The sequence below is a fragment of the Pleurodeles waltl genome, chromosome 4_2 (assembly GCF_031143425.1).
Source record: "Pleurodeles waltl isolate 20211129_DDA chromosome 4_2, aPleWal1.hap1.20221129, whole genome shotgun sequence".
Lineage (NCBI taxonomy): Eukaryota > Metazoa > Chordata > Amphibia > Caudata > Salamandridae > Pleurodeles > Pleurodeles waltl.
The window spans coordinates 837,430,092-837,457,729 of NC_090443.1; the positions used below are offsets into that span (position 1 = coordinate 837,430,092).

The 27,638-nt window shown below is 52.1% G+C and overlaps 1 protein-coding gene across 1 annotated transcript in view; it reads right to left on the reverse strand.

Moving 5' to 3' along the window:
• The window catches only part of HOOK1 (hook microtubule tethering protein 1), a 921,358-nt gene that overhangs the window by 192,168 nt on the left and 701,552 nt on the right, over positions 1 to 27,638 (reverse strand). Inside the window, exon 17 of the mRNA XM_069232567.1 lies at positions 16,601 to 16,635. Within this exon, the coding sequence (XP_069088668.1) occupies positions 16,601 to 16,635 (35 nt within the window). The remainder of the gene's footprint in view (positions 1 to 16,600; positions 16,636 to 27,638) is intronic.

Genomic DNA, 27,638 nt, shown 5'->3' on the forward strand with positions numbered 1-27,638 from the left:
ATAAGGGTGTAAGTTGTGCTGCTGACACCAACAACTGAACCTCTTCCATTTGAATCGATAAGTTTTGTTTGTGCTGTCTGCTCTTACCTTAGACAGTAGGGGGGTGATTCTAACCCTGGCGGTCGGTGTTAAAGCGGCGGCCAACCCGCCAACAGGCTGGCGGTAAAACATATGGGATTCTGACCCTGGCGGGAACCGCCAACACAGACAGCCACCTTAACACTCCGACCGCCACGGCGGTACAAACAAACAGCGCGGCGGTCACCGCCAACAGACAGGCGGCAGACAATGTATCGCCCACACTATTCCAACTCACCAATACGCCACCTTTTCCGGGGCGGGAGCACCGCCGATAAAAACACGGCGGAAACAGACTACGGACGGGAAAACGCTCACCACTACGCACTCCAGGAGGAAGGAGGACAGCATGGAACCCGAATTAAACATCCTACCTGCTCTCGTCTACCTTCTCATCTACCACGAGTACGAAGTCCGGCGCAGACGACAACGGTGAGTACTGCACCTACGACACACGGGAGGGGGAGGACGAAAGGTTACGGGCACACACATATGCGACCCCCCCCCCCAACTATGTACTCACCAATGCAGAGCACCAAGTCACAGTGACACCACCCAAACACCCCTGAAAAATGCTAGGACATAATCATATTTTGAATAAATATTTATGTACCAAAAAGCTCCAGAAAATTAGCGTACAACCATGAAAGATATCCACAACAAAACTAATGACACACACATCAGTGTATAACTGAAGTACCAAGTCCTGCACATCCTACGATTTCAGCATGTCCGTGGGCCAAAGTCTTGAGAAACAAGGGCAAAGCCCACACAGGAGACCTGAGTCCTTTGGAGAGAACACTGCAGGGGCATCAGATGTAAAAACTACAGGCACCTCAGGGGGAAGGGAAGGGGGGGGCACCACAGCCACATGAGTCCACGACGCCAGATCCACGAGGAGCCACCATGCCCACGGGACCATCCTGGGGAGTGCAAAGCCACAGTCTCTCAATGTCTCTACAGTGGGTGGATTGCCCACTGGACCATCCTGGGGAGTGCAAAGCCACAGTCTCTCAATGTCTCTACAGTGGGTGGGCTGCCCACTGGGCCATCCTGGGGAGTGCAAAGCCACAGTCTCTCAAGTCTCTGCAGTGGGTGGATTGCCCACTGGACCATCCTGGTGAGTGCAAAGCCACAGTCTCTCAATGTCTCTACAGTGGGTGGGCTGCCCACTGGACCATCCTGGGGAGTGCAAAGCCACAGTCTCTCAAGTCTCTGCAGTGGGTGGGCTGCCCGCTGGACCATCCTGGGGAGTGCAAAGCCACAGTCTCTCAATGTCTCTACAGTGGGTGGGCTGCCCACTGGACCATCCTGGGGAGTGCAAAGCCACAGTCTCTCAAGTCTCTGCAGTGGGTGGGCTGCCCACTGGACCATCCTGGGGAGTGCAAAGCCACAGTCTCTCAATGTCTCTACAGTGGGTGGGCTGCCCACTGGACCATCCTAGGGAGTGCAAAGCCACAGTCCATCAGGTGGATGACAGTCTCCACTGGTCAAGGAGGAGGCATGGTGGGCACAGTGAAGCATAAACGGTGCTTGAGACGGCGGTGCCCTGTTCAGCGGTGCTTGAGACGGCGGTGCCCAGCGGAGCGGTGCTTGAGACGGCGGTGCCCAGCGGAGCGGTGCTTGAGAGGAAGGGCCCAGCGGAGCGGTGCTTGAGAAGAAGGGCCCAGCGGAGCGGGGCTTGAGAAGAAGGGCCCAGCGGAGCGGTGCTTGAGAAGAAGGGCCCAGCGGAGCGGTGCTTGAGAAGAAGGGCCCAGCGGAGCGGTGCTTGAGACGGCGGGGCCCAGCGGAGCGGTGCTTGAGACGGCGGGGCCCAGCGGAGCGGTGCTTGAGAGGAAGGGCCCAGCGGAGCGGTGCTTGAGAAGAAGGGCCCAGCGGAGCGGTGCCTGAGAAGAAGGGCCCAGCGGAGCGGTGCCTGAGAAGAAGGGCCCAGCGGAGCGGTGCTTGAGATGGTGGGGCCCGGCGGGGCCCAGCGGAGCGGTGCTTGAGACGGCGGGGCCCAGCGGAGCGGTGCTTGAGAGGAAGGGCCCAGCGGAGCGGTGCTTGAGAAGAAGGGCCCAGCGGAGCGGTGCTTGAGAAGAAGGGCCCAGCGGAGCGGTGCTTGAGACGGCGGTGCCCAGCGGAGCGGTGCTTGAGAAGAAGGGCCCAGCGGAGCGGTGCTTGAGAAGAAGGGCCCAGCGGAGCGGTGCTTGAGACGGCGGGGCCCAGCGGAGCGGTGCTTGAGACGGCGGGGCCCAGCGGAGCGGTGCTTGAGAGGAAGGGCCCAGCGGAGCGGTGCTTGAGAAGAAGGGCCCAGCGGAGCGGTGCTTGAGAAGAAGGGCCCAGCGGAGCGGTGCTTGAGACGGCGGTGCCCAGCGGAGCGGTGCTTGAGACGGCGGGGCCCTGTTCAGCGGTGCTCTTCTGCACCGCGGGCCCTGTTCAGCGGTGCCTATCTCCACGGCGGGGCCCTGTTCAGCGTTGCTCTTCTGCACCGCGGGCCCTGTTCAGCGGTGCTCTTCTGCACCGCAGGCCCTGTTCAGCGGTGCCTATCTCAACGGCGGGGCCCTGTTCAGCGGTGCTCTTCTGCACCGCGGGCCCTGTTCAGCGGTGCTCTTCTCCACGGCGGGCCCTGTTCAGCGGTGCTCTTCTCCACGGCGGGGCCCTGTTCAGCGGTGCTCTTCTGCACCGCGGGCCCTGTTCAGCGGTGCTCATCCAGCAGGTCAAGGGAGCCAGACTTGGCCTCGACTCCCTGCTCAGTCGCCCTCGGACCGTGACGTTTCTGGACCCTTCGGGGACGGACTCCTGGCCTCCTTAGTGTCCTCCTTCCCAGCTGGGATGTGGCATGTGGGGTCCACCTTCTCCGCGCTCCTGCTGCCCTTCCGCTCCTTTGATGGGGCTCTCGGGCCCTTGCCTCCCCTAGATGGTGTGGGTGGTGAAGTGGCCGCACATTGCTCCTTGGGGGCAGCCCTGTCGGTCCTCGCACGGCGGTCCTTGTTTTTGCGGGTCCTCTTGCCGGGGGGGGGGCTGGACGTGTCCTTGCTGCTGATCGATGTGTCACTGCTGGCAAAGGGTGGGCTCCAGAACCCAGGCACAACAGTGACACCCGAAGCTGGGCTGGTGGTGGCTGCGGTGCTCTTGGGACTCTTTGAAGATGGATGGGGGAGCTCATCGGGGGGAAAGAGGTTAAGGTTAGCCAGGAAAAGTTTTTTAGGGCCAAGGTAAAGGGTAGGAGAAGTGGAGATGGAAGTGGAGGTAGAGGAGGTGGTTGTAGGAGAGTCAGGTGTGCTGTCATTGGGTGAAGGTGCTGGTGCTGTAGGCTGTCGTGAGGTGGATGGCTGTTGGGTGGGTGGCTGCCTGCGTTTGTGTGTCTTGGAAGAGGGGGTGACAGACACAGTGGGAGAGGACACAGGGGACGTGTACATGGCAGTGGGGGTGGTGACTGCACGAGTGTGGACTGTACTGGAGGGTGAGGTGGTGATGGAAGCACTGGCTGATGTTGGGGTGCATGCAGGTGTGAGTGTAGACGTCACAGGGAGGGAGGAGGGAGACGAGGAGGAGGGGGACACAGGGGTGGCAGTGGCTGTTGGCATGTCTGCATCTGGGTGTTGCTCGGGTGAGTGTTTGCGGGATCTGTGGTGCTTGTGTTTGGATGAGCTGCTCTTGGGTGTTGAGGTGTGTGCAGGCTGGTCTGATGGTGTGGATGGGATAGGCTGAGGAACAGGAGACAGAGACAGGCTGGAGGCAGTCAGAAGAGGGAGGCTGGAAACAGGGACAATGGCTGCCGTCAGTGCTGAGGCCAGAGCAGTGAACGCTCGTTGATGGGCAGCCTGACCCGAATGAATGCCCTCCAGGTACGCATTGCTCTGTTGCACCTCCCTTTGCACACCCTGGATGGCATTCAAAAGGGTCGTCTGCCCAACAATGAGCGTCCTTACCAGGTCAATGAGCTCCGCACTGAGGGCAGCAGGGGCAACAGGGGCAGGGGCAGGGGCTGAGGTGCCTGGGGCGAAGGAGACGCGCGCCTTCCTGGGCGAACCGGCACGGAGCGAAGACTGAGGGGCTGCTGGGAGGGCGGGGCTGGTGCGCTGGGTGGCGGCTGTACCTGTAGAGGCGGGGGGCACGGATGTTGCCGCCACCCCTAGGGAGCTCCCATCCGAGGACGTGTCGCTTTCGCTGCTATCACCAGCGGTCCCCGTCGTGGTGCTCCCCTCGCCCTCCGGATCACTGGTGCCCTCGGTGTCTGTTCCTGGGCCCACCGGGGCCTTGTGTCCTGCAGCTCCCTCGTGCTCCGATGCCATATCTCCTCCGCCTGATGATGCTAATGCACACATGCACAAGAAGATGAAGAGAAAGGGTGGGGGGAGAAAAAAGAAGACCAGGTTGAGTGCATGCAATGTCAACACCGTTGGCGGAGAGGACAGACACAGGTGCCTAATGCACTAAGCCGCGCATTCGGGGTACACTACTCAGTACTACTGACTAAGACAACAGGCCAAGAGACGTCAAACGCGCACATGGGAGATGCTGGACCTTCAATGGCTGTACTTGTCACCCTACCGAGGTGGGGGCCGGGGGCACAGGGCCATGCCTAAGGGAGAGGACTACACTACAGAAAGCGCCCTGGCCTAATGTCACCCACAGCCCTCCTCCCCCACCCAGACGCCTCCACTGCGCAGAAAGATAGGAGAATGTGCTGATACTCACCCCCTTGTGTCTGCTGTGATGTCTTAAAGCGCCCATCCAATTCAGGGTAGGCCACCGCCAGGATCCGGGACATCAGGGGGGTCATGGTGCGACTGGCACCCCTCCTAGGTTGGGAGGCCATCCCCAGCAGTGTTTCTGCGGTCTTCCTTGTTCCGCGGCGGATGTCCTCCCACCTCTTGCGGCAGTGGGTGCCCCGTCTGTTGTGGACCCCCAAGTTCCGGACTTCCTTGGCGATGGCACGCCAAATCTCGATCTTCTGATGGGCGCTGACCTATTAGACATGTACAGGGTGGAAAGGAGGAAATCATCAATGACCTGCATGTTAGATGTAATTGGCCCCCCCCACCCACTTTGCCATATGGCACATGCTCTCATCTGTCGGGCGTTGCACTCCTCATTCGCCCCCCACCCCACCAACTTACATCCACCCCAATCCACACAGGCATAGCCCATTCCATTAGCACCCGGTGTACTCACTTGTTGGTCTGGAGGACCGTAGAGTAGCGCATACTGGGGGAGGACCCCATCCACGAGCTTCTCCAACTCTTCAGACGTGAAGGCAGGGGCCCTTTCCCCAGTCGCAGCAGCCATTGTATCTTCCAGACCGAGGTCACAGCAGCACTTGCAGTATAGGTCCTCTCCTGTGGATGATCAGGTCTCGAGTGATTAAGCAGATAGAAAATGGCGGTCACGTCCGCGGCGGTGCGTACCGCGACCGCCGGCGCACTTCGTTATTGGCTCCTGAAACCCATAGGCTTCAATGTTAACCAATGCGGCTTTGCGCCGCGGTCTTCGACCGCCTACCGCCACGGTGTGCCCCGCCAGCGCATTGACCTCACATCCCATTGTCCCACTTCACAGGTCAGGCAGCCGCCATTTCAAGGGCCCACATGGCTTAATTTTGACTGCGACACACAGGCCTAGGCCTTGCATTGCCACACATACACGCCTTTCAACCCATTGCCATTCTTTAACTGTGCAAGCTGTCTGTACGTACCTGTGGTTTGGCTGACTCTGTGCTCCATGTTGTCCTTCCTAGGCACCGTCCGCTGGGACTTGCGATGAGAAGGAGGAATCCTCGCGTGTACCGACCGCTGGTGGACCTGTCGACAATGGAAGAACGCCATATAATACTTCGATACAGACTTGACCGTGCCACTATCCATGAACTGTGTGTCCAGCTGGAGCCAGCCCTGATGTCCCCCATCCGCCAACCCACAGGGATTCCCCCTCTGGTGCAGGTTTTGTCAGTCCTCCATTTTTTGGCCAGTGGGTCATTCCAGACCACAGTGGCCATGTCATCTGGAATGTCTCAGCCTATGTTTTCTAAGATTTTGAGCAGAGTGTTGTCTGCCCTGATGAAACTCATGCGGAGCTACATCATTTTCCCCGAGGAAGGTGACTTGCCTACAGTGAAGGGTGATTTCTATGCCCTTGGACATATCCCCAACATCATTGGTGCCATTGATGGGACCCATGTGGCTTTGGTACCCCCAAAAGACGATGAGCAGGTGTACCGAAACAGAAAAAATTATCATTTGATGAATGTCCAGGTGGTCTGTTTGGCTGACCAGTACATCTCCCATGTAAATGCCAAGTTCCCAGGGTCAGTGCATGACGCGTATGTGATGCGAAATAGCAGCATCCCCTATGTGATGGAGCAGCTACAGAGACAACGTGTGTGGCTAATAGGTGACTCTGGTTACCCCAACCTGCCGTGGCTACTGACCCCAGTAAGGAATCCCCGGACAAGGGCAGAGGAACGCTACAATGAGGCCCATGGGCGTACTAGGAGGGTGATTGAGCGAACCTTTGGACTCCTGAAGGCCAGGTTTAGGTGCCTGCATATGACTGGTGGATCCCTAATGTACTCACCAAAGAAGGTGTGCCATATCATCGTGGCCTGCTGTATGCTTCACAACCTGGCTTTGCGACGCCAGGTGCCTTTCCTGCAGGAGGATGGTCCAGATGGTGGTGTTGTAGAAGCCGTGGAGCCTGTGGAGAGTGAAGAGGAGGAAGACTCAGAGGACGACACAGACAATAGGGATAGAGTGATACAACAGTATTTCCAGTGACACCCAGGTAAGAATCACCCACGCCATTTCCCAATTGCTTCTAGCCTCCTGCATCTGTACTTTCTGTAGTTCCCCACAGATGTTTTTCAGTAATTTTTGCCTTTCCCTTCCCTTCTCAGTGCTGTCTGACTCAGTACCTGACTTCTGCTTGGTTCGCCCATGAAATACAGCGTATTGACATTGGTATGTTGTCATGACTAATTGACAGAACAGAAATTGAACAGTAATATGTAATACATTTGTTAATAAGACAGCATGACTCAAAACAGATTAGTGTGCAAAATGTGATTTATTTACAGTGCTAGATATCGGTACATGTGATTCTAAGGGTGATGGGTGGGGGTGGAGGAATATCCATGGCAGAGTCCAGTTCTCAGTCTCACAGGTGCATTGTTCTTTTGCCTGTGGAAGGATGGAGCATAGGCAGTTCATGGTTGGACAGGGTGGCAATGTGGGACAGTGGGAAGAGTTCAGGGGGTATGTCCTGCTGGCGGGGGTCTTGACATCCTACTCTGTCTTTTTCTTTGGTCTCAGGCTCCTCTTACGGGGTGGTTGTTCTTCAGCAGGAGGTGGGGTTCTGGGGGGCTGTCGAGGTGTTGGGACCTCCTGTCCACTAGCGCCGGCGGAGGTGGTAGGCTGTTCCTGGTCCGGCCTAGTGACAGGGGCCCTGTGTGGTGCACCATGGTCCCGCAACGCGTCCTCTATCCTGTGGAGGGCCAGGACGATGGTCCCCATTGCGGTCCCGATGATTCTCAGCTCCTCCCTGAACCCCATGTAGCGTTCTTCCTGCTGTGCCTGGATCTCAGTGAACCTGGCCAGTACCGTCGCCATCGTTTCTTGGGAGTGGTGGTATGCCCCCATGATGGTGGTGAGGGCCTCTTGGAGAGTGGGTTCCCTGGGCCTCTCCTCCCCCCCCTGTCGCACAGCAGCCCTCCGAGCTGCCCCGTTTCCCCCGGCCTCTGTCCCCTGGCCGGTGTGCCCGCTCCCACTGCCCCCAGGTCCCTGTTGTTGTTGGGGTGTTGGGTTAGCCTGGGTGCCCTGTAGTGGCGGACACACCGCTGATTGAGCTGTCCTAGAGACAGAGGCATGGGCCCGCTGGGTGGGAGCTGTGCTGGTGTCGGCAGAGGGGGTCGGGTCTGGTGTGGCCTGTGGCTGCCTGAGGGGAACCGACTGCCCAGAGGTCCCCGATGGTCCGGGCTGGTCATCAGGTTCACTGTCGACAGAGCTGCTATCCTCAGTGTGGGCCTGTTCCGGTGGTGGGATGGACACTTCTGGACCCTCCTGGCTGGTGTGTTGTCGTTCGGGTCCTGCATGGGGTAAGAGAGTTTGGTTATTGTTTCTGTGTGTGCAATAGCGTGCGTGTTATGGGTGCCCTTGTTCCCCAGTGCAGGCATTCCCTTGAGGGAGGTGTTGTGAGGGTATTTAGTGGGGGGGAGGGGTTAGTGCAGTGGTCATGCATAGGTGATGGGTGCCCATGATTTGTGTTGGCATGCAGGAGTTGGTGTTGGGATGGGTGGGTTGTGCTGGTGAGACATTGTCAGGGAGGATATGTGCTGGGGGGTTGGGGGTGAGGGTGGGGGTGTGGGTTGGCATGCTGGTGGGGTGGGGGGGATATAGTAGTTGAGATGGGACTTACCAGAGTCCATTCCTCCGGCTACTCCTGCGAGGCCCTGAGGATGCAGGATGGTCAAGACCTCTTGCTCCCACGATGTAAAATCGGGAGGGGGGGTGGGGGTCCGCCGCCAGTCTTCTGGACCGCGATGTTGTGCCTGGAGACCATCGATCGGACCTTCCCCCGTAGGTCGTTCCATCTTTTGCGGATGTCCTCCCTATTCCTGGGATGCTGTCCCACCGCGTTGACCCTGTCCACGATCCGCTGCCATAGCTCCGCCTTCCTGGCTATACTGGTGTGCTGCACCTGCGAGCCGAAGAGCTGGGGTTCCACTCTTAGGATTTCCTCCACCATGACCCGGAGTTCTTGGTCCGAAAAGCGTGGGTGCCTTTGGGGTGCCATGGGGTGGTGTGGGTGAGGTGTGGGGTGGTGTATGTGATGAGGAGTGTGTTGGTGAGTGGTGCTTTGTGCTACTATGTGGTGTGTGTGATGGTGTAGTGTGCCTCAGTGTGTCTTGCTATGGATTGTCTGCTGTGTCTCTCTCTCCTTCTCTCAGTAATTATGGTCGCAGGGGTTTGTGGGTGATGTGGGTGTGTGTTTTATAGTTGGTTGATTGTGTGGGAGTGGTGTGTGTATGTGTATCAGGTGTGTGTATTTCAAATTGTCCAATGTGGCTGTGTTTTGGTGATGTGTGTGTATTCTGACCGCGGCGGTGTGTACCGCCAATGGAATACCGCGTTTGAATGACCGCCGTGTGGATTCGTGGGTCGTAATGGCATGGGCGTATTTCTGTTGGCGTGACGGTGGAGGTTTGGTCATCTCCAGTTTATCGCTGCCCGCCGATGTGGCGGGCTGCAGTGGAGGACGGATTTTTGGAGGTTTGGCCGTTGTGGGTCAGAATGACCGTGGCGGTTGACCGCGACCGAGGTCAGAATCACCCCCTATATCTCTACATTCTGGGGTTATTTTTAGATGCTGAAACTCATGGAATTTAGGAGCCATGCATGCAAGTGTAGTGACATCGGATCCGGATGTAGAATCTGCCCCTGGCGCATTGAAAGTAGCAATGGAATTGAAGGAAGGCATATTGGTGCGGTTTCCGATATTAGAAGAAGCTCCATGTACCAGCATTGCTGGGCCATTTGGGAGCAATTAGAATTAGCCGACAAGGCTCCCTCTTCATTTTTGCTATGACCTTGGAGATCAATGGGATGGGGGAAAAGCGTACGCATAGATCCCGGACCATCGCATCAAAAGGGCATTCCCCCAAGAGGGGATACCGTCTTGCGTAAAATCAGCATTTGGCATTGTCGTTCGTTGCAAATAAGTCTAGAGTTGGCTTCCCCCATGTTGCAAAAATTCTGTCCAGCTGGGCTTGATGTAGCTCACATTCGTGACAATCTCTGTGGGTTCTGCTGAGTGCGTCCGCTAGCGTGTTGGGCACCCCTGGAACATGCTCGGCTCTCAGAGAGATGTTGTGTTTTGTAAGCCATTCTCATAGTTCCTGGGCTTCTTGTGAAAGTGTTAAAGACTTTGGGGGTGATTCTGACCCCGGCGGTCTTAGACCGCCGGGGCCAGGGTCGGCGGGAGCACCGCCGACAGGCCGGCGGTGCCCCGCAGGGCATTCTGACCGCGGCGCTTTGGCCGCGGTCAGTGCAGGAAAACCGGCGGTCTCCTGCCGGTTTTCCGCTGCCCCTAAGAATCCTCCAAGGCGGCGCAGCTCGCTGCGCCGCCTTGGGGATTCTGACACCCCCTACCGCCATCCTGTTCCTGGCGGTTCGCCCGCCAGGAACAGGATGGCGGTAGGGGGTGTCGCGGGGCCCCTGGGGGCCCCTGCAGTGCCCATGCCAATGGCATGGGCACTGCAGGGGCCCCCGTAAGAGGGCCCCGCTTGTATTTCACTGTCTGCATTGCAGACAGTGAAATACGCGACGGGTGCAGTAGCACCCGTCGCACCTTCCCACTCCGCCGGCTCGATTACGAGCCGGCTTCATGGTGGGAAGGTCGTTTTCCCCTGGGCTGGCGGGCAGCCTTTTGAATGCCGCCTGCCAGCCCAGGGTAAAACTCAAAATACCCGCCGCGGTCTTCCGACCGCGGTACGGTATTTTGGCGGCTCCCGCCGGGCGCGCGGTGACCGCGCCCGGCGGGAGTCAGAATGACCCCCTTTGTGCCTCCCTGTTTGTTTATATAATACAAGCTGAATGTGTTGTCTGTCCGCACCAGCGCTCAAGAACCTTTTATCCTTGGGAGGAAAGCTTTCAATGTGAAGAAAATGGCTTTGAGTTCTAGGCTGTTGATATGCATCAGCCTTTGCTGGCTTGACCATTTACCCTGGATTTGGAGATCTTGGAGATGTCCTCTCCATCCTTCCATGGAAGCGTCTGTGGTAATGATAAATTGTGGGACTAAAGGAATGAATGAGAGGCCTTGAGGAAGGATGAGAATGACAAGCCCACCAGCTCAATGTCCTTATCATTTTCAGTGTAACCAGAATGTGATCCTTGAACAAATCTTGCAAATGGTTCCACTGAACCTGCAATTCTTCCTCTAATGGTCTCATTTTGAGACGCACATGTGGTACCAGGTTGATGGTGGAAGATATACCCAGGAGCGATTTGTGCGACCTCACTGAAACTAACCTTCTTTTCGATATTATCTGTGCCAGAGATGTTAGACGATCCTGGCGTTCCTGCATAAGGAAAGCTTTGTTCAGCTTTATGTCCAGGATAGCTCAGAGAAAAGTCATCCTCTGAGTGGACGTTGTGCAAGATTTTTTGACATTGAGTGTGAGACTTAGTTTTTGGAAAAGTGTAATACAATCTTCTGTCGCTGCTAAAGTTCTTTGTATGGTGGGCGCCTTAAGCCAGTCCTCCAGATATGGAAACATCTGGTGACCCTGCTGCCTGAGAGCAGCTGCTACTGGTGCCAGACACTTGGTGAATATGCGAGAAGCTGATCTGAGACCGAAGGGAAGGACTCAGAACTGATAGTGAGTACCAGCCACTGTAAAACAGAGATATCTGCGATGCTTGGGATGGATGGGGATATGAAAATAAGCATCCTCTAAGGTCCAGAGATGTCATATAGTCTCCGCTGTTCAGGAGGTTTAATATGTCTGAAAGAGTTATCATTCTGAAAGTTTGTTTGCGGAGGTACTTGTTGAGATGCCAAAGGTCTAGAAAAGGTCTCCATTCCCCTGATTTCTTTCGCACAAGGAAAAAACGGGAATAGAATCCTTTCCCTCTCTGAGCCATTGGAACTTTTTCTATTGCTCCCTTGAGAAGCATCAATTTGACTTCCTTTTTCAATATGTGAAGATGAGGGGAATGCGCCCCTTTTGGGGGAGTGGTTGGTAGCCTGACAGTGAATTATAGGATGTGGCTATAAGCCACAATGTCCAAAACCCATTGGTCCGAGGTGATATTCTTCCAATTATGTTTGCTCTTACTTGGTGCTGGAATAGGTGAGTAGCTGGTACTACTGCAGGGTCATTGTTTACATCCTGTGTCTCTGGGCTGATGAGAAGACAGCCGTAGTTGGTTTTCTATACAATTGTGATGGTCTGTATTGTTGATACGGCTGAAACTGCTGAGAACGGAAATATGATCCTCTGTAGGAGGAAGAGCCACGCCCCCTTGCCCCTCGGAAAGGCAGTTTTCTATATTGTAAAGAGCCAAGGGACTTGGCGGTATCAGTGTCAGTTTTAATGGCAAGAAGAGCCTCATCTATATGCTTGCCAAAAAGCATGTCTCCGGTGTATGCCATATCCAAAACCTTTGTCTGCACCTCCGGTCGAATGAAGTGGCTTTCAACCATCCCTGGCGCCTCAGAACAGCAGCACCTGCTAGTTGCCGAAACCCAGTTGAGGCTATGTCCATGGCATTATCAATAATCTCAGAAGAGGCTCGCTCCCCCTCCTGTAAAATCTTCTTTGCTTCTTGCCTCTGCTCCTCAGGGATGAGATCTAGGAAAGGCTTGATATCTGACCACATCTGCCTATCGTAATGTGCTAAGACAACTAGGGCATTAGCTGCTCTTACTGTAACGGCCAACATGAGAGAAAACCTTTTCCTTATCGTGTCAAGACGACATCCATCTCAGTCAGGTGGCACTGAGAGAGGGGCTGCTGGATTTTTAGAATGTCTCTGCGCAGCCTGTGATATCACAGAGTCTGGCCGAGGATGCCCCGTGAGACATGCAGGAGCATCATCTGGAGCCCTGTATTTCTTGGCAATTCGTGACAGGACCGCTGGCACCGTAGCAGGGTTTTTCATGATCCTGACACCCTCCTGCCATACGTGGTCAATGATAGGAATGGACCTTATCAATTTCCATGCTTGATCTTTGAAGTCATACAAGAAGCAATTGGAATGCTTCACTGTGATGGGTAAATGAAACCTTTCTGCTGCCCTTTCCATAATCAAGTGAAAGCCCCCAATGTCTTCAGGAGGGGAGTCAGCTGTAGGGTATTGAGGAGGAGATGAAGTAGGAATAACATAATCCTGCCATTCGTCATGCTGAGATGGTAATTCACCTTCTTCCTGTGTTTCATCCTCCGATGTAGAAGGATCATCCCAAGGCGGAGGAACAGCATGTGGAGGTGGCATCATTCTGGGTGCCATTGGAGGTGGAATGTCTGGGAATACAGAATCTGTATTTGGCAGAGTAGATGGTGGTACTTCTGTCTGTGACGGAAAACAACGTTTGTAATCCGCCAGCATGCTCTGAGGATCCTCTATAAGTGAACAAGGCATAACGGCCTGCTCCTGCGTGCAATGGTAGTCCGCATAATAGTGGTGTTCCGCGTATTTCTGAGTAGAGGGTGTACGATAGTATCCCTCAACCTGTTGAACCTGATCATCGCCATAGTATTCATCTTCCTCCTCCTCCTCCTGATATTTCACATGAAGCTCCGAGGGACTATGAGCCTGTCCATAAGGTCCTTCATCATCCAAGTCCTCCATGTCGAAAAGGTGACTTAGAAGAAGAGGTGAAATGTTCGTCACATAAGTCACGGTAGGCTTGTGGTAAGTTTTAATCTTGAGCCTCATCGACATTGTCTTTGTCGACGGGAATGTTGACGGTGGTACCGTCGACGACAGAACTGTAGACGGAGGGACCATCGACGATGAAGACGTCGTAGATGAGAGCGTCGACAATGGAAGGGTCGACGATGGCAGCGTCGACGATGGGAGCGTCACCAGTGGTGATGCCATCGACGGCGCATCTGGTGAAGTCTTAGATGTCTCCGAGGGCCTCGCAGATTAAATTGGCACCAGCGTGGAGAATGTCATAGTCGTCGTCAACGCCGATGGTCTCGTCGACGATACAGTGACGACAGTGGTCGTCGACAATGTTGCCGTCAACGGTGACTTCGTTGTTGATGGCAAACCAACCGGAGATTTGTGCCCCTTTTGTTTCAATGGCTTACAGGGGGTAGCTGGAGTAGAAGAAGCTACCTCTGAAGAGGGTTGCTTTTCTCTTTCACTGTTTTTTTGTCCTTAGAGTGATGATGAATTTTTAGGGATTTCCTGCTCTCCTCAGAAATTCCGTCAAGAGATCTAGCCCCTTATGGGATTTAGGAACTGAGTCACTGTCCTCATCAGATGATATTTTCTGAGCTTTGGTTTTCTGAAGCCACAATAACAATCTTCCCTCTTTATATCTCAGAGTTTTTGGTGGGAAGGTACGACAGATCTTGCAGTCTTTTGCCTTATGAGTAGAATGAAGGCAATAGATACGGTTTTTATGTGGATCATCCACATGAAATCTCTTTTTCCCACAGGTCTTACAGGGACGAAAGAGGCCTTTACAATCAGACATAATTTTGGAAATAAGAAAATCCAAACCTTCTCTGAAGGAAAAAACTGGGTAAATAGCTGAGCAGAGCTCAGGGAGACTCCCTTCACACTCGACATGCAGTGAAAATCTGAGGAAGGGAGCTTCTCTTGTGAGTGTTCTAGAGGGTGCTGTCGCCTGGTTAGCTGTGGTTCAAGTTTGGTCCATTTTAAATAATGACATGGACAATCTAACAAATTTAGGCCAGTTTGCATTGCAAACTCTAGGGTCAGTTTGGTTATTGCTATGTACTGCTTTGTAGGATACCGTGGGACTCCCACTTCGACGACGGGAGAGATTCAAGCATGTGAATCTATGAAAGATCCAATACTGGATAAGAATAGGGTTCAGGCTCTGCTCTGGAAGGCATGGCTCCAGTTGGCTCTGGAGTTGGTGTCAGACGATGCCCCTCTAGCTCTGTTTCGGAATCGGGGATCAGAATGAGGATTGTGCCGGGAGCATCAGGATCAGTGCTGGGGAAGGTCCAGGTGGCACGACCAGTGCTGATCCAGATCCATCTGTGGATCCCAGAGGGCCCAATTGGTGCCCACGCCGGGGCCACCAGCGTGATCCAGTAGAAGCCCCTCTCGAACCCGCAGGGCCTGAAGGCATACCAGAGAAAACGGGCCTCCCAAATATGAGGTGCACACCCTCAAAGCCTCTTAATTGGGTAAATGTTGCTTTGGATCCTGGAAACTTGAAGAGGTATGGCGACAGCCCAGGCGCTGTCTCAACCACGGATCCAACCTCAAATGTCGATGCTCCCTCATCTCGTTGGCTAACGGATGAGGTGAAGAAGAAGAGTGCTTCAACTTCTTCTTCTTGTGGTGGGATTTACCAGAATGGCCCCACGACGAGTGCAACGAGGATCTCAGTCTCCATGATCACTCCCAGGACCTTCCGCTCTAACTGGAGCTAGATCATTGTTGAGTCACACCTAGATCCTGGGGATGTATGACCCAAAAGGAGCTTGAGGGATCGATCCTTCAAGCCTCCAGGTTCATGGCGCAGCAATTAGGTTAGGCCTTCGGATAGTGGTCAAGCTCAAGGCACCAAAGGCATACAAGGTGCGGGTCAGTCACCGGCATTGAACCGTGACAGGTGCCGCAGAGCTTAAAGCCAGCCTTTTTGGATGGCATCCTTGCCACACGAGGAGGTAAACCATGAAAAAATACTTAAACAAAACGATGGCTGACTGGCCCGGAAAGAAACGAACTGACCTCAGCACGCTGAAGTGGGGCCTGTATAGGCACCTTGCATGTCACTTGTGGTGCAGACAACACCGACTATGCCACGCAAAGCTGAATGACACCACATACTGGTGCACAGGTTTACTGCTCACAAAAAAATTCCGGATCCAGTCTGCTTCCTGGGGATTATGCTGAGATAAGGAATCTCCGGCTAGAAGTTTCTGTCAGATACCTACATTAATTAGCATTATTTAAATAGCAATATACCTACCTAAAATTATATAGTAGTTATCTCCAAAGTGGTGAACTATATAGTTATTAGGTCAATACATAGTTTCAACATTGCAACTTATCAAATGAGTGCTATTGATAATTTGGGGTTATACTAGGTATACCAGAAGTGAAGCACACAGAAATAAATATAGAACAATCTGGACAGCAATTCTAATAGAAATATATTTATGGGATACTAAACTGCGTAGAAGTGGTCTGCAAATGTATGATGAGCGTTTTTCCCTTTGGGGCACAACGTATCATATGGTCACTCTGCTGCACATTCACACTTTTAACTGGGCGTGCAATTTTGACTTGGGCCCATCCCCTTTAGACTACAGGGTTGGGTTATTTCCTTAACTGCCCTTTGGGACTTTGGGCCTGATTTATATCTTGGTGGAGGAATTACTCCTTCACAACAGTGACAGATATCCATACCCTCTGCCCTAATCTAAATACCATGGAAAACAATGTATTTAGATTTGGCAGACAGGATCTTCTTCAGTGTTGCGACGTAGTAATCCCTCCACCGAAATCTAAATCAGCTCTTAGTATACTCATTTTTACAAATGTGCTTTGAAAATGTGTTGTTGTTTGCACTGTTCGAGCTATTTTTTTAAGTATTAAAGAGACTGCCTCGAAGATAGGATTCTGAGCACAGCTAAAACTACATGAAAAGTGAGTGAATTCACACAAAGTGGAGTAAAGGTTTCCGGTGGCAACAGCAGAGGAGTGTCTTTTAGGTGCAAATAGTACAAATTACATATTATTGCAGCGTAAAATGTAAACTTTATATTTATCTTACAGGAAAAATAGTGACTAGAAAAGTGAAGCAATGTTAGCTTACTTACATATGTGCTGCTATCTTCTCCTTCAGTAAAGTAGACTGGAAAAAACACATGGAGATTAATCACACAAAACACAAACATTTTAAATTATACAATGCAATATTAATTCAACTTGTGAAAGAATATAACAGGTATTTACTTTTAGAGAAGAAAAGAACAGCACTTTTTTTTTAAAGAAAATTTACCATCCAAATGTATATTCCTGTGACTCGTGTTATTTTACTTGTTCAGGAAGCCACATAATATGCAGTTTGTCCACAAACCTTAAGCAGCATTTTTAAGAGCCCCTAGCGCCATTCTAATGCCACATTACCGGCAATTGTTTTATTACGCTAAAGTGGTGTTAGAAGGCCAATAACGCAGCAGCATATTTCAAAGTGGCACAATGCATGCATTGCGCCGATTTGTAAACCTTTGCGCAACATTATGCTTGTGCCAGGCATATTGTATGCAAAGGGGGCACTCCCCCGTTAAAGGGGCCATAAAATGGTGCAAGGAAATATCAGAGATTTCCTAGCACTATTTTTTTCGGCACTTTTAACGTCTGCTCAGAGCAGGCATTAAAAGGAGGCTTCCATTGATTACAATGGGTCTCTGGGGGATTTTCAGGATTATAATCAGAATTTTTTACGCTAGTCCCCTAACTACCGCCATGGTGCGCCTTATTTTAAATACGGTGCACACATGGTGGTGTTAAGGGGGCTCTAAGGGGCACAAGAAAAGTCAGCTACTTTTAAACGTAAACAGATCTTTCTGGAGGCAAGAATCAGAATAATATGCAAACTGGTAAGTCTTCATACTCAGGATCAAAAATGTAACTCTGTATTTGTTCTAATCATAGTAGAATGTCCTAAATAGAATTGCAAAACAACAGTTCACTTTCCTTGCAACACCTTTAGGTCTAACATTTTATATATATATATATATATATATATATATATATATATATATATATATATATATATTGTGATTTAACGTTAGAAAGATTACATATATTTATACCACTGTAGCTACATGCAGGGGCGGCTCCTCCATCAGGGCAGAGGAGCGTCGGCCCACCCGCCAGCAGAGGGAGCTGCAAAACCTTTCAAAGAAAAGTATAATAAACCATGTTTATTATCCTTTTCTTTGAAAGGGGTGGGGCCACGGGGGTGACGTGCACTGAGGGGGAGAGCACAGCAATCCCCCTCACTGCGCAGTGTGTCTCGGGCCGACCAAACACACATTTGCACAGGGCTCTCTCCATCCCAGGAACACAGTTACTGGGCTGGAGAGAGCCTGCACAGGCTCCCAGTCTGCCTGGGAGCATCCTGGCTGGGAGCTCCCAGCCAATCCTGACGCTGCTCAGAGAAGCGTCAGGATTGGTCGCAGAACAGGCTGGGAGCCTGTGCCTGCATGCAGCAGAGGAGCAGCAGGACGCGACGGAGGTAAGTTTTTTTCTTTCTTAATTTAATTTTTATTCCCCCCCCCCCCTCCATGCACTGCCCCGCCCCTTCTGCGCCTCGCGAACCGCCACTGGCTAAATGACAAGTATTACAGAAGAAAAGCATTAATTTTACGTAGCTACATTTGCGTGGAATACCCTTCTATTAAGATGCTTTCTACCACCCCACCCTGCACAAGCACCTCTGTGAATATGTTACATCCTTCATTAGTGACAGATCACCAGTGTTGCATGCATGTGATCTGATTCATTTGCTAGCTGTCAACATAATAGCCGAAATCAAAACCTAGCTTAAGGAGCCATTTCATTATGTACACAAACTCCGAAAATCGTGGATAGCAAACTTCATACCTATTGGTCGGTGGGGAGGGTCACCAATAGCCAAAGGAACAAGTTACCCACCCCTGGTACCAATTTGGATGGTGGATAGTCTATCTGAACGCATAATCCTCACCTTCTGAATTTCTAAGGCATCAGACTGGATCCAGAACTTTTTTCCAGCAATTAGTCCTGCATACTGGCAGGTGGCACTATCGGACTCCACAGTGGCTTGACCCATCTCTGGAAATAATAGTTGTAACTAGGTGCCACCATTTCACAGTGACATCAGGGTAAATCTGAACTATTCTGCACCCTCAGACCTGAATTCAAACAGATTCAAAACAGTGACAGTGTGCCGAACGTAGCATGGGACCTTAAAAACAGCAAGACATTCACTCCAAAGAACAAGAAGGAGAGAGGTAAGTGAAGAATCTTAGGTATCCACCGGAGACAGCATTACATAAGGTGAGTGACTTTCTCTTCTGATGGATATTTCTAACTGCAGATTCCTTACCTTCTGAATAGACACCAGAGCAGTACACAGTAAAAGGTGGAAGGTCTGAGGAGTGGACTGCACACCAGGAAAACCTGCAGGACAGAGTGTACAAAATGACCATCCCTGCAGTCATCAGAGTCAAGACAGTAATATCGGGGAGGGTGTGGATAGACTACCATGTAGGAGCTTGTCAGATTTCAAGAACCAGAACACTCCCGGGCAAGTCAGTAGTGGTGGCCCTGGTGCAATGAACTCAAAGGCTCTCTGCAGGCTCCTTCTTTGCAAAGGCATAGCACATGTTTATACAGAGCATAATCCAACTGGATAATGGTCATTTGTGGGCTAATCAGGTAAACACAAAAAGCCCAACCAAGCTGACAAATAACTTTTAATGGTGCCCACAGCAGGGCCTAGCTGGGCCAACAGAAAAAACAAATAGATGTTAGAAAGAATCACATGCAGCAAAGCGACCATAGGGTCCTTGAACCAGATGACACACGGCTGCTCCCTAGGCAGGTCATAACCACTTAGCTGGTTCTGCTCAATCTCAATGCATTGATGTAGGTTGTGGAGGTTTAGTGGACAAACCCTGCACTGCTGCTGGGACAGTACATACTCCCGTACAGAAGGACAGAGCAGATTACTTCACCCAACCGTACGTTCTGGGCACCAAGTATTAACAGGAATAGCACTTTTTGCCCCTATCTGCCTTGGGGACTCACTCTATTGCCACTTTGGCCTGAAACAAACCCCCTTGGCAAGAATCCAACATAATCTGCTGAAATCTAATAAAAAACAGAAGGGGCAGTACACAGATAAGGGAGGGCACAAAAATGTTGAACAACCTTTGGTCTGAGGCTATTGTATTCCAGCTGGGTAGACAAAGCAGTATTCTGTCACCCACCAACTGTACAAGCCCACTGAAGGAAAAATCAGAGCAGCTTGGCAGCGGTCACAGCAGGTGAGGAGGAAAAGAAGGAATGCCCCTGTTGGATCCCACTGCCTCTAACCCCACCAGGTCATCTTGAGCCATGGCAAAGCTGGGCAGGCTGCTGCACCAGTTGGGAGGGATGTCTCTAGCAGTACGCCAAGCCTAAGGAGCAGCCTTGGATCTTCAGGTACTGCTGGAGGTTATGGTGAGACAGAGATAGGACGTTTCCCAAGGAGTAGGCACTAGCACGGCTGCCTTTAAACTACTCCAACGATAAGTCAGCCTTGCTTTCAAAAGCCTGAATGTCCCTAGAAAAGCTTGTGGCCCGCATCCAAGCATGACACTGAATCATCACACTGCTACCCATAGTGCGGCCAACAGAGTCTGTGGTGCCCAGGTGGCTCATAAAATATACTTAGCCACATCTTGTCCATCTCAGACAACCTTGGCAAAAGGTATTGTGGAACTCCTCAGGGAGGGTGGGCATGATCTCACTTGCCATGTCCCATACAGCATGAATATACAATCCTAATACTCAATCTACATTGAGAGACCTCAAAACTAAATTGGAAGAGACAAAAACCTTTTTATCAAAAGCACCAAAGAGCTTTGATTCCCATTAAGCAGGACAGTAGGGAAGGTGGATTCACTTTGGTAGACAATATCTGAACAACAAGGCTGTTCGGGGGTTGGCTGTTGCCACCAAGGCTTCTGTCAAAGATTCCCTGAATGTCAGCAAAGGTTCCAAAGTGGAAAAGGAAGGACCAGACTTGAACGTTTCAGCCAGCAGATTTGCTTTAATCTTGACAACTGCAGTTCCAGTACCTTTATGCCTCTGTGGATCATCCCTGCAAAAGAGACACTTTCTTCATTCTAATTCTGTTTACTGTGAGGTATCAAGGCTACTGGCATTGTGGAGGTCTAAATACAGGCTCAGTTCACACTCAGTAGAGTGAAGAGGTAGCAAAGTGTCTGCCTCATCATCAGCTTCGTTATGTGAAGCATTCTGAAGGCCTTGATCAACATTCAACTCTGAACCAAAAATTTCCTCAAGCCATTGCTAAGACTGGAGCTGAGGAAAAGGCACAGCCACGGAATCTTCCCACACCAAGCATCATGCTTTGGTAATCTCACAGCAAGACACAAGCCTATACGAACTCTGATCAATAGCAGACACTAGCATCAGGGTTGGATCAGGGACTGGTGCCTCTGGACCTAAGGCTGGCTCTGAACCAACTGTTATCTTTAGCAAAAGTCTGGAGGAGTTGCCTGGCACCATCAGTGGGCCAGTCAGATGCCCAACTGGGGCAGTCTGCACCTGGGCAGGTCCCAACAGTGGAAGTCTAATGAGGCTACATTGGATCCATGGTGCCCAAATGCACTCCAAAGGGACCAGACCTCACCCAAAAAAGCAGCAGTATAGCTTACTTGAAGGACTCGAAATCCTGCATAGTTAATGATGGCCTGGGAATATGAAGTGCATCAAATGGACTTAGAGTCAGACTACCAACGTGAAGTTAGGTCTTTAGAATGACAATTGCACAATGTCTCCCTAGGAGGGAGTTACAGGAGAAAGACTCATACTTGGACTCCTGCTTGAATCAAGACATGTCTTTTTATTTTGTCTTAGAATTACCTGAGGATGGTGACCTGGATTGGGTCCAAGTCTTGGACTGGGAACAGGACAGAGACTTAGAGCACAACTGGCATCATTTTCTTGCATTTATTGACATACAGTTTAGCCTTTCGCCCCCAGGTAGCCTTCAGATGGATAAGGGAGCTTCTGTCACATTACTTCAAATCATACTTGGATCTGAAGCACAAGAGGCAAACTTTAAGAGGGAAAATTTCTTAAATGCACTTTTAAAGAAAAAAACTTCTAGGGATCAGCAAACTACAGAGAACATTTTGGAAGTGGAGCTTTAGATCCACACTGGGGGTAGCACAAGAAAAAGAACTAACTTCAGGTGTTGGGGTGGCACGTAAGTATGGCTTTGGGCTATATCACCTATGGGTGCAAGCATGAGACACAGCTGGAAAAAGTAAATGATCCTGTCTGGCACCTGGGGCAATTCAAACAGAAGAATCTAAGGTTAGAAGAACACATCACTTGCATTTAGTAATGCTCTTTCTGGTAGAGACTCTGGCGGTCATTATGAACATGGTGGGAAAGACTGCCGTGTCGGCGGTGAACAGAATCCTGCCGGCGGTGGCAAATGGAAACCCGCCATATAATGATTGAAAAACCCAACCCCGGCAAAAAATCCCAGACCACCACTCCCCACCAGGACCCTGTTGGCGGGAATCCCGGCCCAACCCACCCCGCCACCGCCAAGCACACCCACATCCCGCCCTCCAAATAATGAAGCACAAATCACCTCGGCGGACAGTGGAGGCAGGACGACCATTGGTGGCTGCGACCGCCACAGGCAGCAAGTGGACTCAACAGCAACAAGTGCACACATTGGCTAGGCCTATCACCCACACACCTGACACACATCCAGAACCCCATAAAACACCCCCAGACACACTCCACAATCCCTTGCTACGAAACCAGGACCAGAAGACGGAGAGCACCAGAGCCAGACAGCGAACGCCAGCATACAGGACACACATATCGACCCACACAGGAGCACCCATGCCCCGTCCCCAGTCCCGACGCCATCCACCACCCTCACTATGTCCCCCCAAAAATCCACGCTTCACAATGAGGGAGCTAAGGACCATTGTGGTCGAGATCCTGAAGGTGGAGCCACAAATATTCAGGTCCTAGGTGCAGCACACCCCCCCATTGCGCGGAAATTGGAGCCGTGGCAGACCATTGTCAACAGGGTGAATGCAGTGGGACACCATCCACGCACCAGTGACGACCTTCGCAAGAGGTGGAACGACCTGCGGGGGAAGGTCCGTGGCATGGCATCCAGGCACCACATCCCAATGCAGAAGACTGGGGGAGGACCGCCACCAACACCACCCGACTACACCGAATGGGAGGAGAAGGTACTCGCCATCCTGCACCCAGAGGGACTCACTGGACTCACTGGAGGAATGGACTCAGGTAAGCCATCTACAATTACCCCATATACAACACATCTGCAATGCATGCACCACCCCACCCCAACCACACCCACCTCGACCCACACCCCACCCAGCCATTACCCACCACATCCACCACCCTGCATTACCCACAACTCACTACCAGACCCACATCACTCCCGCTGTGCACAGCCACCCACCCCTGCACATACCCACAATGGAATAATACCCCCCACCACAATGTAACCCCACCACTGCCACTAAATGCAATGTCCACCTCAAAAAAGCACCCTGGAAGGCCACTGAAAGTCACACCAGCACAAAATTGCACAGTTCTGTACACCTCAAACCCTCAGGCATATGTAGCAGACATGTCTATGCCCCCCAACAGGCCCCACCACCGATGCAACCCTAATGGAGGGGACAAGGAGTGCCACTGCACTCCAGGGAGACAGAGGCACAATCCAAGACCTTGGCGAAGGACCCCTGGACATTGATGAGCAGGCTGGCCCCTCACACAGCTCTGGATGCTCACCATGCAGCAGCCCCACCCAGGAAACCACTGTCACCCCTAACACCCAGTCAAGACCAGCAGGCCAGGGGAGGCGTACCCACACCAGTGTACAGACAGGTGGAACACAACTACAGAGGCCACACTGTCCCACTCCCAACATGCAGGAAGGCGAGGGCCCCAGCACAAGTGGCACGTCAAGACCTGCGCAGGGGACATAGGCACAGGGGGCTAGGGCAAATTCAAGTGCCCCTGTGGGTCAGGGCGTAGGGCACCGGATGGATGCAGCAGCCCAGGACATCATTGCAGAGGTATTGGGGGCCTATCAACATACCCAAGACAGGTTGGCACAGATTGTGTCCACCCTGGAGGAAAGTCAGAGGATGCAGCAGCAACAACACCAACAGGCCATGGAGCAGTGGAAAGAGCACAATGCCACAATGGCCACCATTGCTGGAGCACTGCTGCAGTTGGTGAACAAACAGTCAGACACCCACACCGGACAAGAGGCCCCCACAACAGCCCTGGACAACCAGCAACAGATGACCCAAGCAGCAAAAACAGCACAGGAAATACCCTCCCAGGAATCACAAGGGCCAACCATGCCACCCCAAGAAGCTCCACAGCAGGCGCCCAAACGTAGTCTCAGGCCAAGATGTGGCACTGGAAACCCAGCTAACAACAAGCCCCACTCCAACACTTGACACTGCTAGTACTGCAAAGCAACCATCCCACCCATTCACCAACAACACTTAGCTGAGGGCAAATTGAAGTACTATACAACAAATAGGACCCACCTATGACATCAAACAGAGCTGCCCCCAAGTCGGTTTTGAGGACACCCAACCCTTACGACTTCCGTCACTGTATATAGCACAATTCACTGTATTCGACCAATACAACACATTTTGTGCTTGGTGGTGGTAATGTGTGTTTCAAATTAGACAAGGAGGGAATGCATATATTGTCTGTCAGTACCATGCAGAAGAGGTCCATGTCTCGCCTATCATGACCAATTCCCCCTATATGACATGGCACACTGACAGTATCAGTCACTAACCACAATTACAGGCTTAAGTCCCAGACAGTTATTGGAAGTAGAGTTGTATCAGTTGGTTCCTGGAATTGACATCTTCCCCTTCCTCATCCTCACCATCACTCTCCTCACCTCTCTGAGGTAGCTGATCAGGACCTATAGCACCCTCCACCTCCAAAAGGGGGATAGAATGTCTCACAGCCACGTTGTGCAGCATGCAGCAGGCCACCACTATTCTACACACCTTATCAGGCCCATAGGCCAGGGAACCCCCAGAGATATGTAGACACCGGAATCTATCCTTCAGGAGACCTATAGTATGCTCTATCACCCTCCTAGTACGTCCATGGGCCTCATTGTATTTCCTCTCTGCATCCGTCCTAAGATTCCTCACTGGTGTCAGGAGCCAACGCAAGTTTGGATAGCCAGAATCACCTAGAAAAAGGGTCAATAGAGAGTCATCATTGTAATGTCCCTTATTCAGACAGGCAGGTTTTCTGCAATGTGTTAGTTAGTGACAGGCAAACTTACCTATGATCCACCCTCTGTCCTCTTGTAGTTGTTCCATCTTCTGTGGCACACTACAGTTCCTCAAAACAAATGAATCATGGACTGAATCCGGAAACATGGCATTCACATGGGAAATGTACTGGTCTGCAGTACATACCAATTGGATGTTCATGGAGTGAAAGTTCTTCCTGTTTCTGTACACCTGTTCACTCACTCTTGGGCGGATGATAGCTATGTGGGTGCCATCGATGGCACCAATGAAATGGGGAATGTTGGCAAAGGCATAGAAGTCAGACTTGATGGCAGGGAGGTCAGCACTTTGGGGGAATTGCACATAGGATTGCAGATGTTGTACAAATGCATTCAGAAATCTTGTCAGTACCTGGCTGAACATTGGGCTGTGAGAAACCAGCACCCATGCCCACTGTCACATGAAATTAGCCTGTGGCCAGGAAATGGAGTGCGGAGAGCACCTGCACCTCAGTTGGAATGGCATGCTGATTAAGATTTCCGGGAGTCAGTGCAGGATCCAGTAATGCACATAGGTCCTGAATAGTTGCACGTGTGAGTCTGTAAGTGATAATGATCTGACTCTCCACCATGGTCCCCATATCCACAAGTGGTCTGTACACCGATGGTGCCCTTCCTCGCCACAATGGCCGGTACCTATGAGGGGTTACAAAAAGGAGTGATGTGCACACTTACATTGGCATATTTGCTAAATACATGCAGTGCATTGTTCATAGTAGTGTCTGTACAATAACTGCAACCTGACAGATGTACATGTACATCACTAGGAGGGAACAGAGTAAATCATGTGTGCTACTATATGCAATGGATAGAGGCCTAGGTGCTTCATGTGGCTAGTAGGCCCTGCATTGTGAGTAGTATGAATTTCAAGATGCGTAGGTGATGGAAAAATGTCTGCCCACTGTAGTTCTGCCCCTTCGTTGTGGAAGTGACTTAATACCGCTAGCGGTTGACGTCACAGCGTATGGCGGTGTTGACCACTGTTCGCACCCGCATTGGCTAACATGGATGCCAATGGGGAATCCTGGCGTATCATGATCGGCGGTGACGGTGTATAACGCCACGGAACGTACGGGCGTTCGTCATCGTTTGATCACTTGACTCCCTGATCTCGTGCGGACAGGTACTCCGCTCTGTGTACTGCTGTCACCTGCCTCTGGCTATGGATGTTCCACGTGTTGTAGGGGAGAGGGCCCCGGCCTTCACCCAGGAAGAACTGGAGAAGCTAGTGGAAGGGGTCCTGCCCCTGTACGACAGAGTCTACGGACGGCCAGAGGTACAGGTGAGTCCGGGTTTGGGGGGCGCTGTGTGAGTAATGGATGGAGTGGATTGCACATATGTGTGCTCCTGTGAGCAAGGATAGGCCATGGTGCATGGAATTCTGTGTGCCACTGTCCTGGATGTCTGAGAGTACTGTCAGTCCTATGTTTGACAATCTGCCAGCTGTTCCCATCGTGCAAGTGCCTGACCTCTGCGTTCCATTTCTGTGTCACCCTACTACGTCAGCGCCCACCAGAAGAGGGCACATTGGCATGCCATCGCCAAGGAGGTACGGACCCTGGGGGTCTACAACCGGCAGAGCACCCACTGTCGAAAGAGGTGGGAGGACCTGCGGCGCTGGGCGCGAAAGATCACTGAGGCCCAGCTGGGGAAATCCTACCAACGTGGAAGGGGTGCCGGTCGGGCACTTACCCCCCTCATGCGTCGGATCCTGGAGGTGGCATACCCAGATTTGGATGGGTGCTTGAAGGCTGCACAGCAGTCACAAGGGGGTGAGTACTCACAGACCATATTCAGTCCGGAAGGATGAGTGTGTGTGCGATAGGGCTCATGCTGCTTAGAGCAGGGAATCTGACTTGTGTCCATCTACTGTATGTTCCCCAAAGGGTGTAGGGGTGTCCCTGTCAGGTTTCACCTACCTCAGCTGCAATACTATTTCAGGGGATGGGTGTAGGTCAGTATTCTGCTCAGTAGTCAGGGGCATGGCCATGGGGATAGTGCACGGTGCTGCCTGTTGGGTGTGTGTATGTCTGGCCATTGTGTATCAGCATTCAGCTATTTACAAGTGTCTCTCCTGTTTTGTCTCCCCATCCCTGTTCTCTTGTGTTGGTTTGGTACAGCATCAACATCAGGCGAGGGAGCTGAGGCATCGGCAAGTGGGGAGGCAGCGGCCCATGGATCATCCGAGGCAGAGACAACGGACGCCCAGGGGACCAGTGAGTGGGAGGGCGAGGGGACTTCCACGGGGGAGGCTACTACCACAGGAGGTAGTGACTCTGAGACCTCCTCCGATGGGGGTCCTCCGGCGGTGGCGGACCCTAGTGAACACACCACTACCGTGACATCTTCCACCACCCCCATACCATCACCGCCCTCCCTTCTGCTCCCCACCGAGTTGCCCGTGCCTGCCCACCCAGAAAGGTGGGCGTCTCCTTCACCCCAGGCACCTCCTCCCTTGCCCCAGTCAGCCCTGCTGCCCTCACAGAGGAGGCTATTGACCTCCTGAGAACCCTCTCTGTAGGGCAGACAACCATCGTCAATGCCATCCAGGGTCTGGCATCATAGGTGCAGCAAACCAATGCCTATCTGGATGGCATTCACGGTGCTGTGTCTGCCCTACAGAGATCTTTTCAGGCTCTGGCCTCCTCTTGGACGGCAGCCAGTTTCCCTTGCTATTCCGTCCCCCCACCAACCTCCTCTACCCCTTCCAGCACCCCACTCCCTTC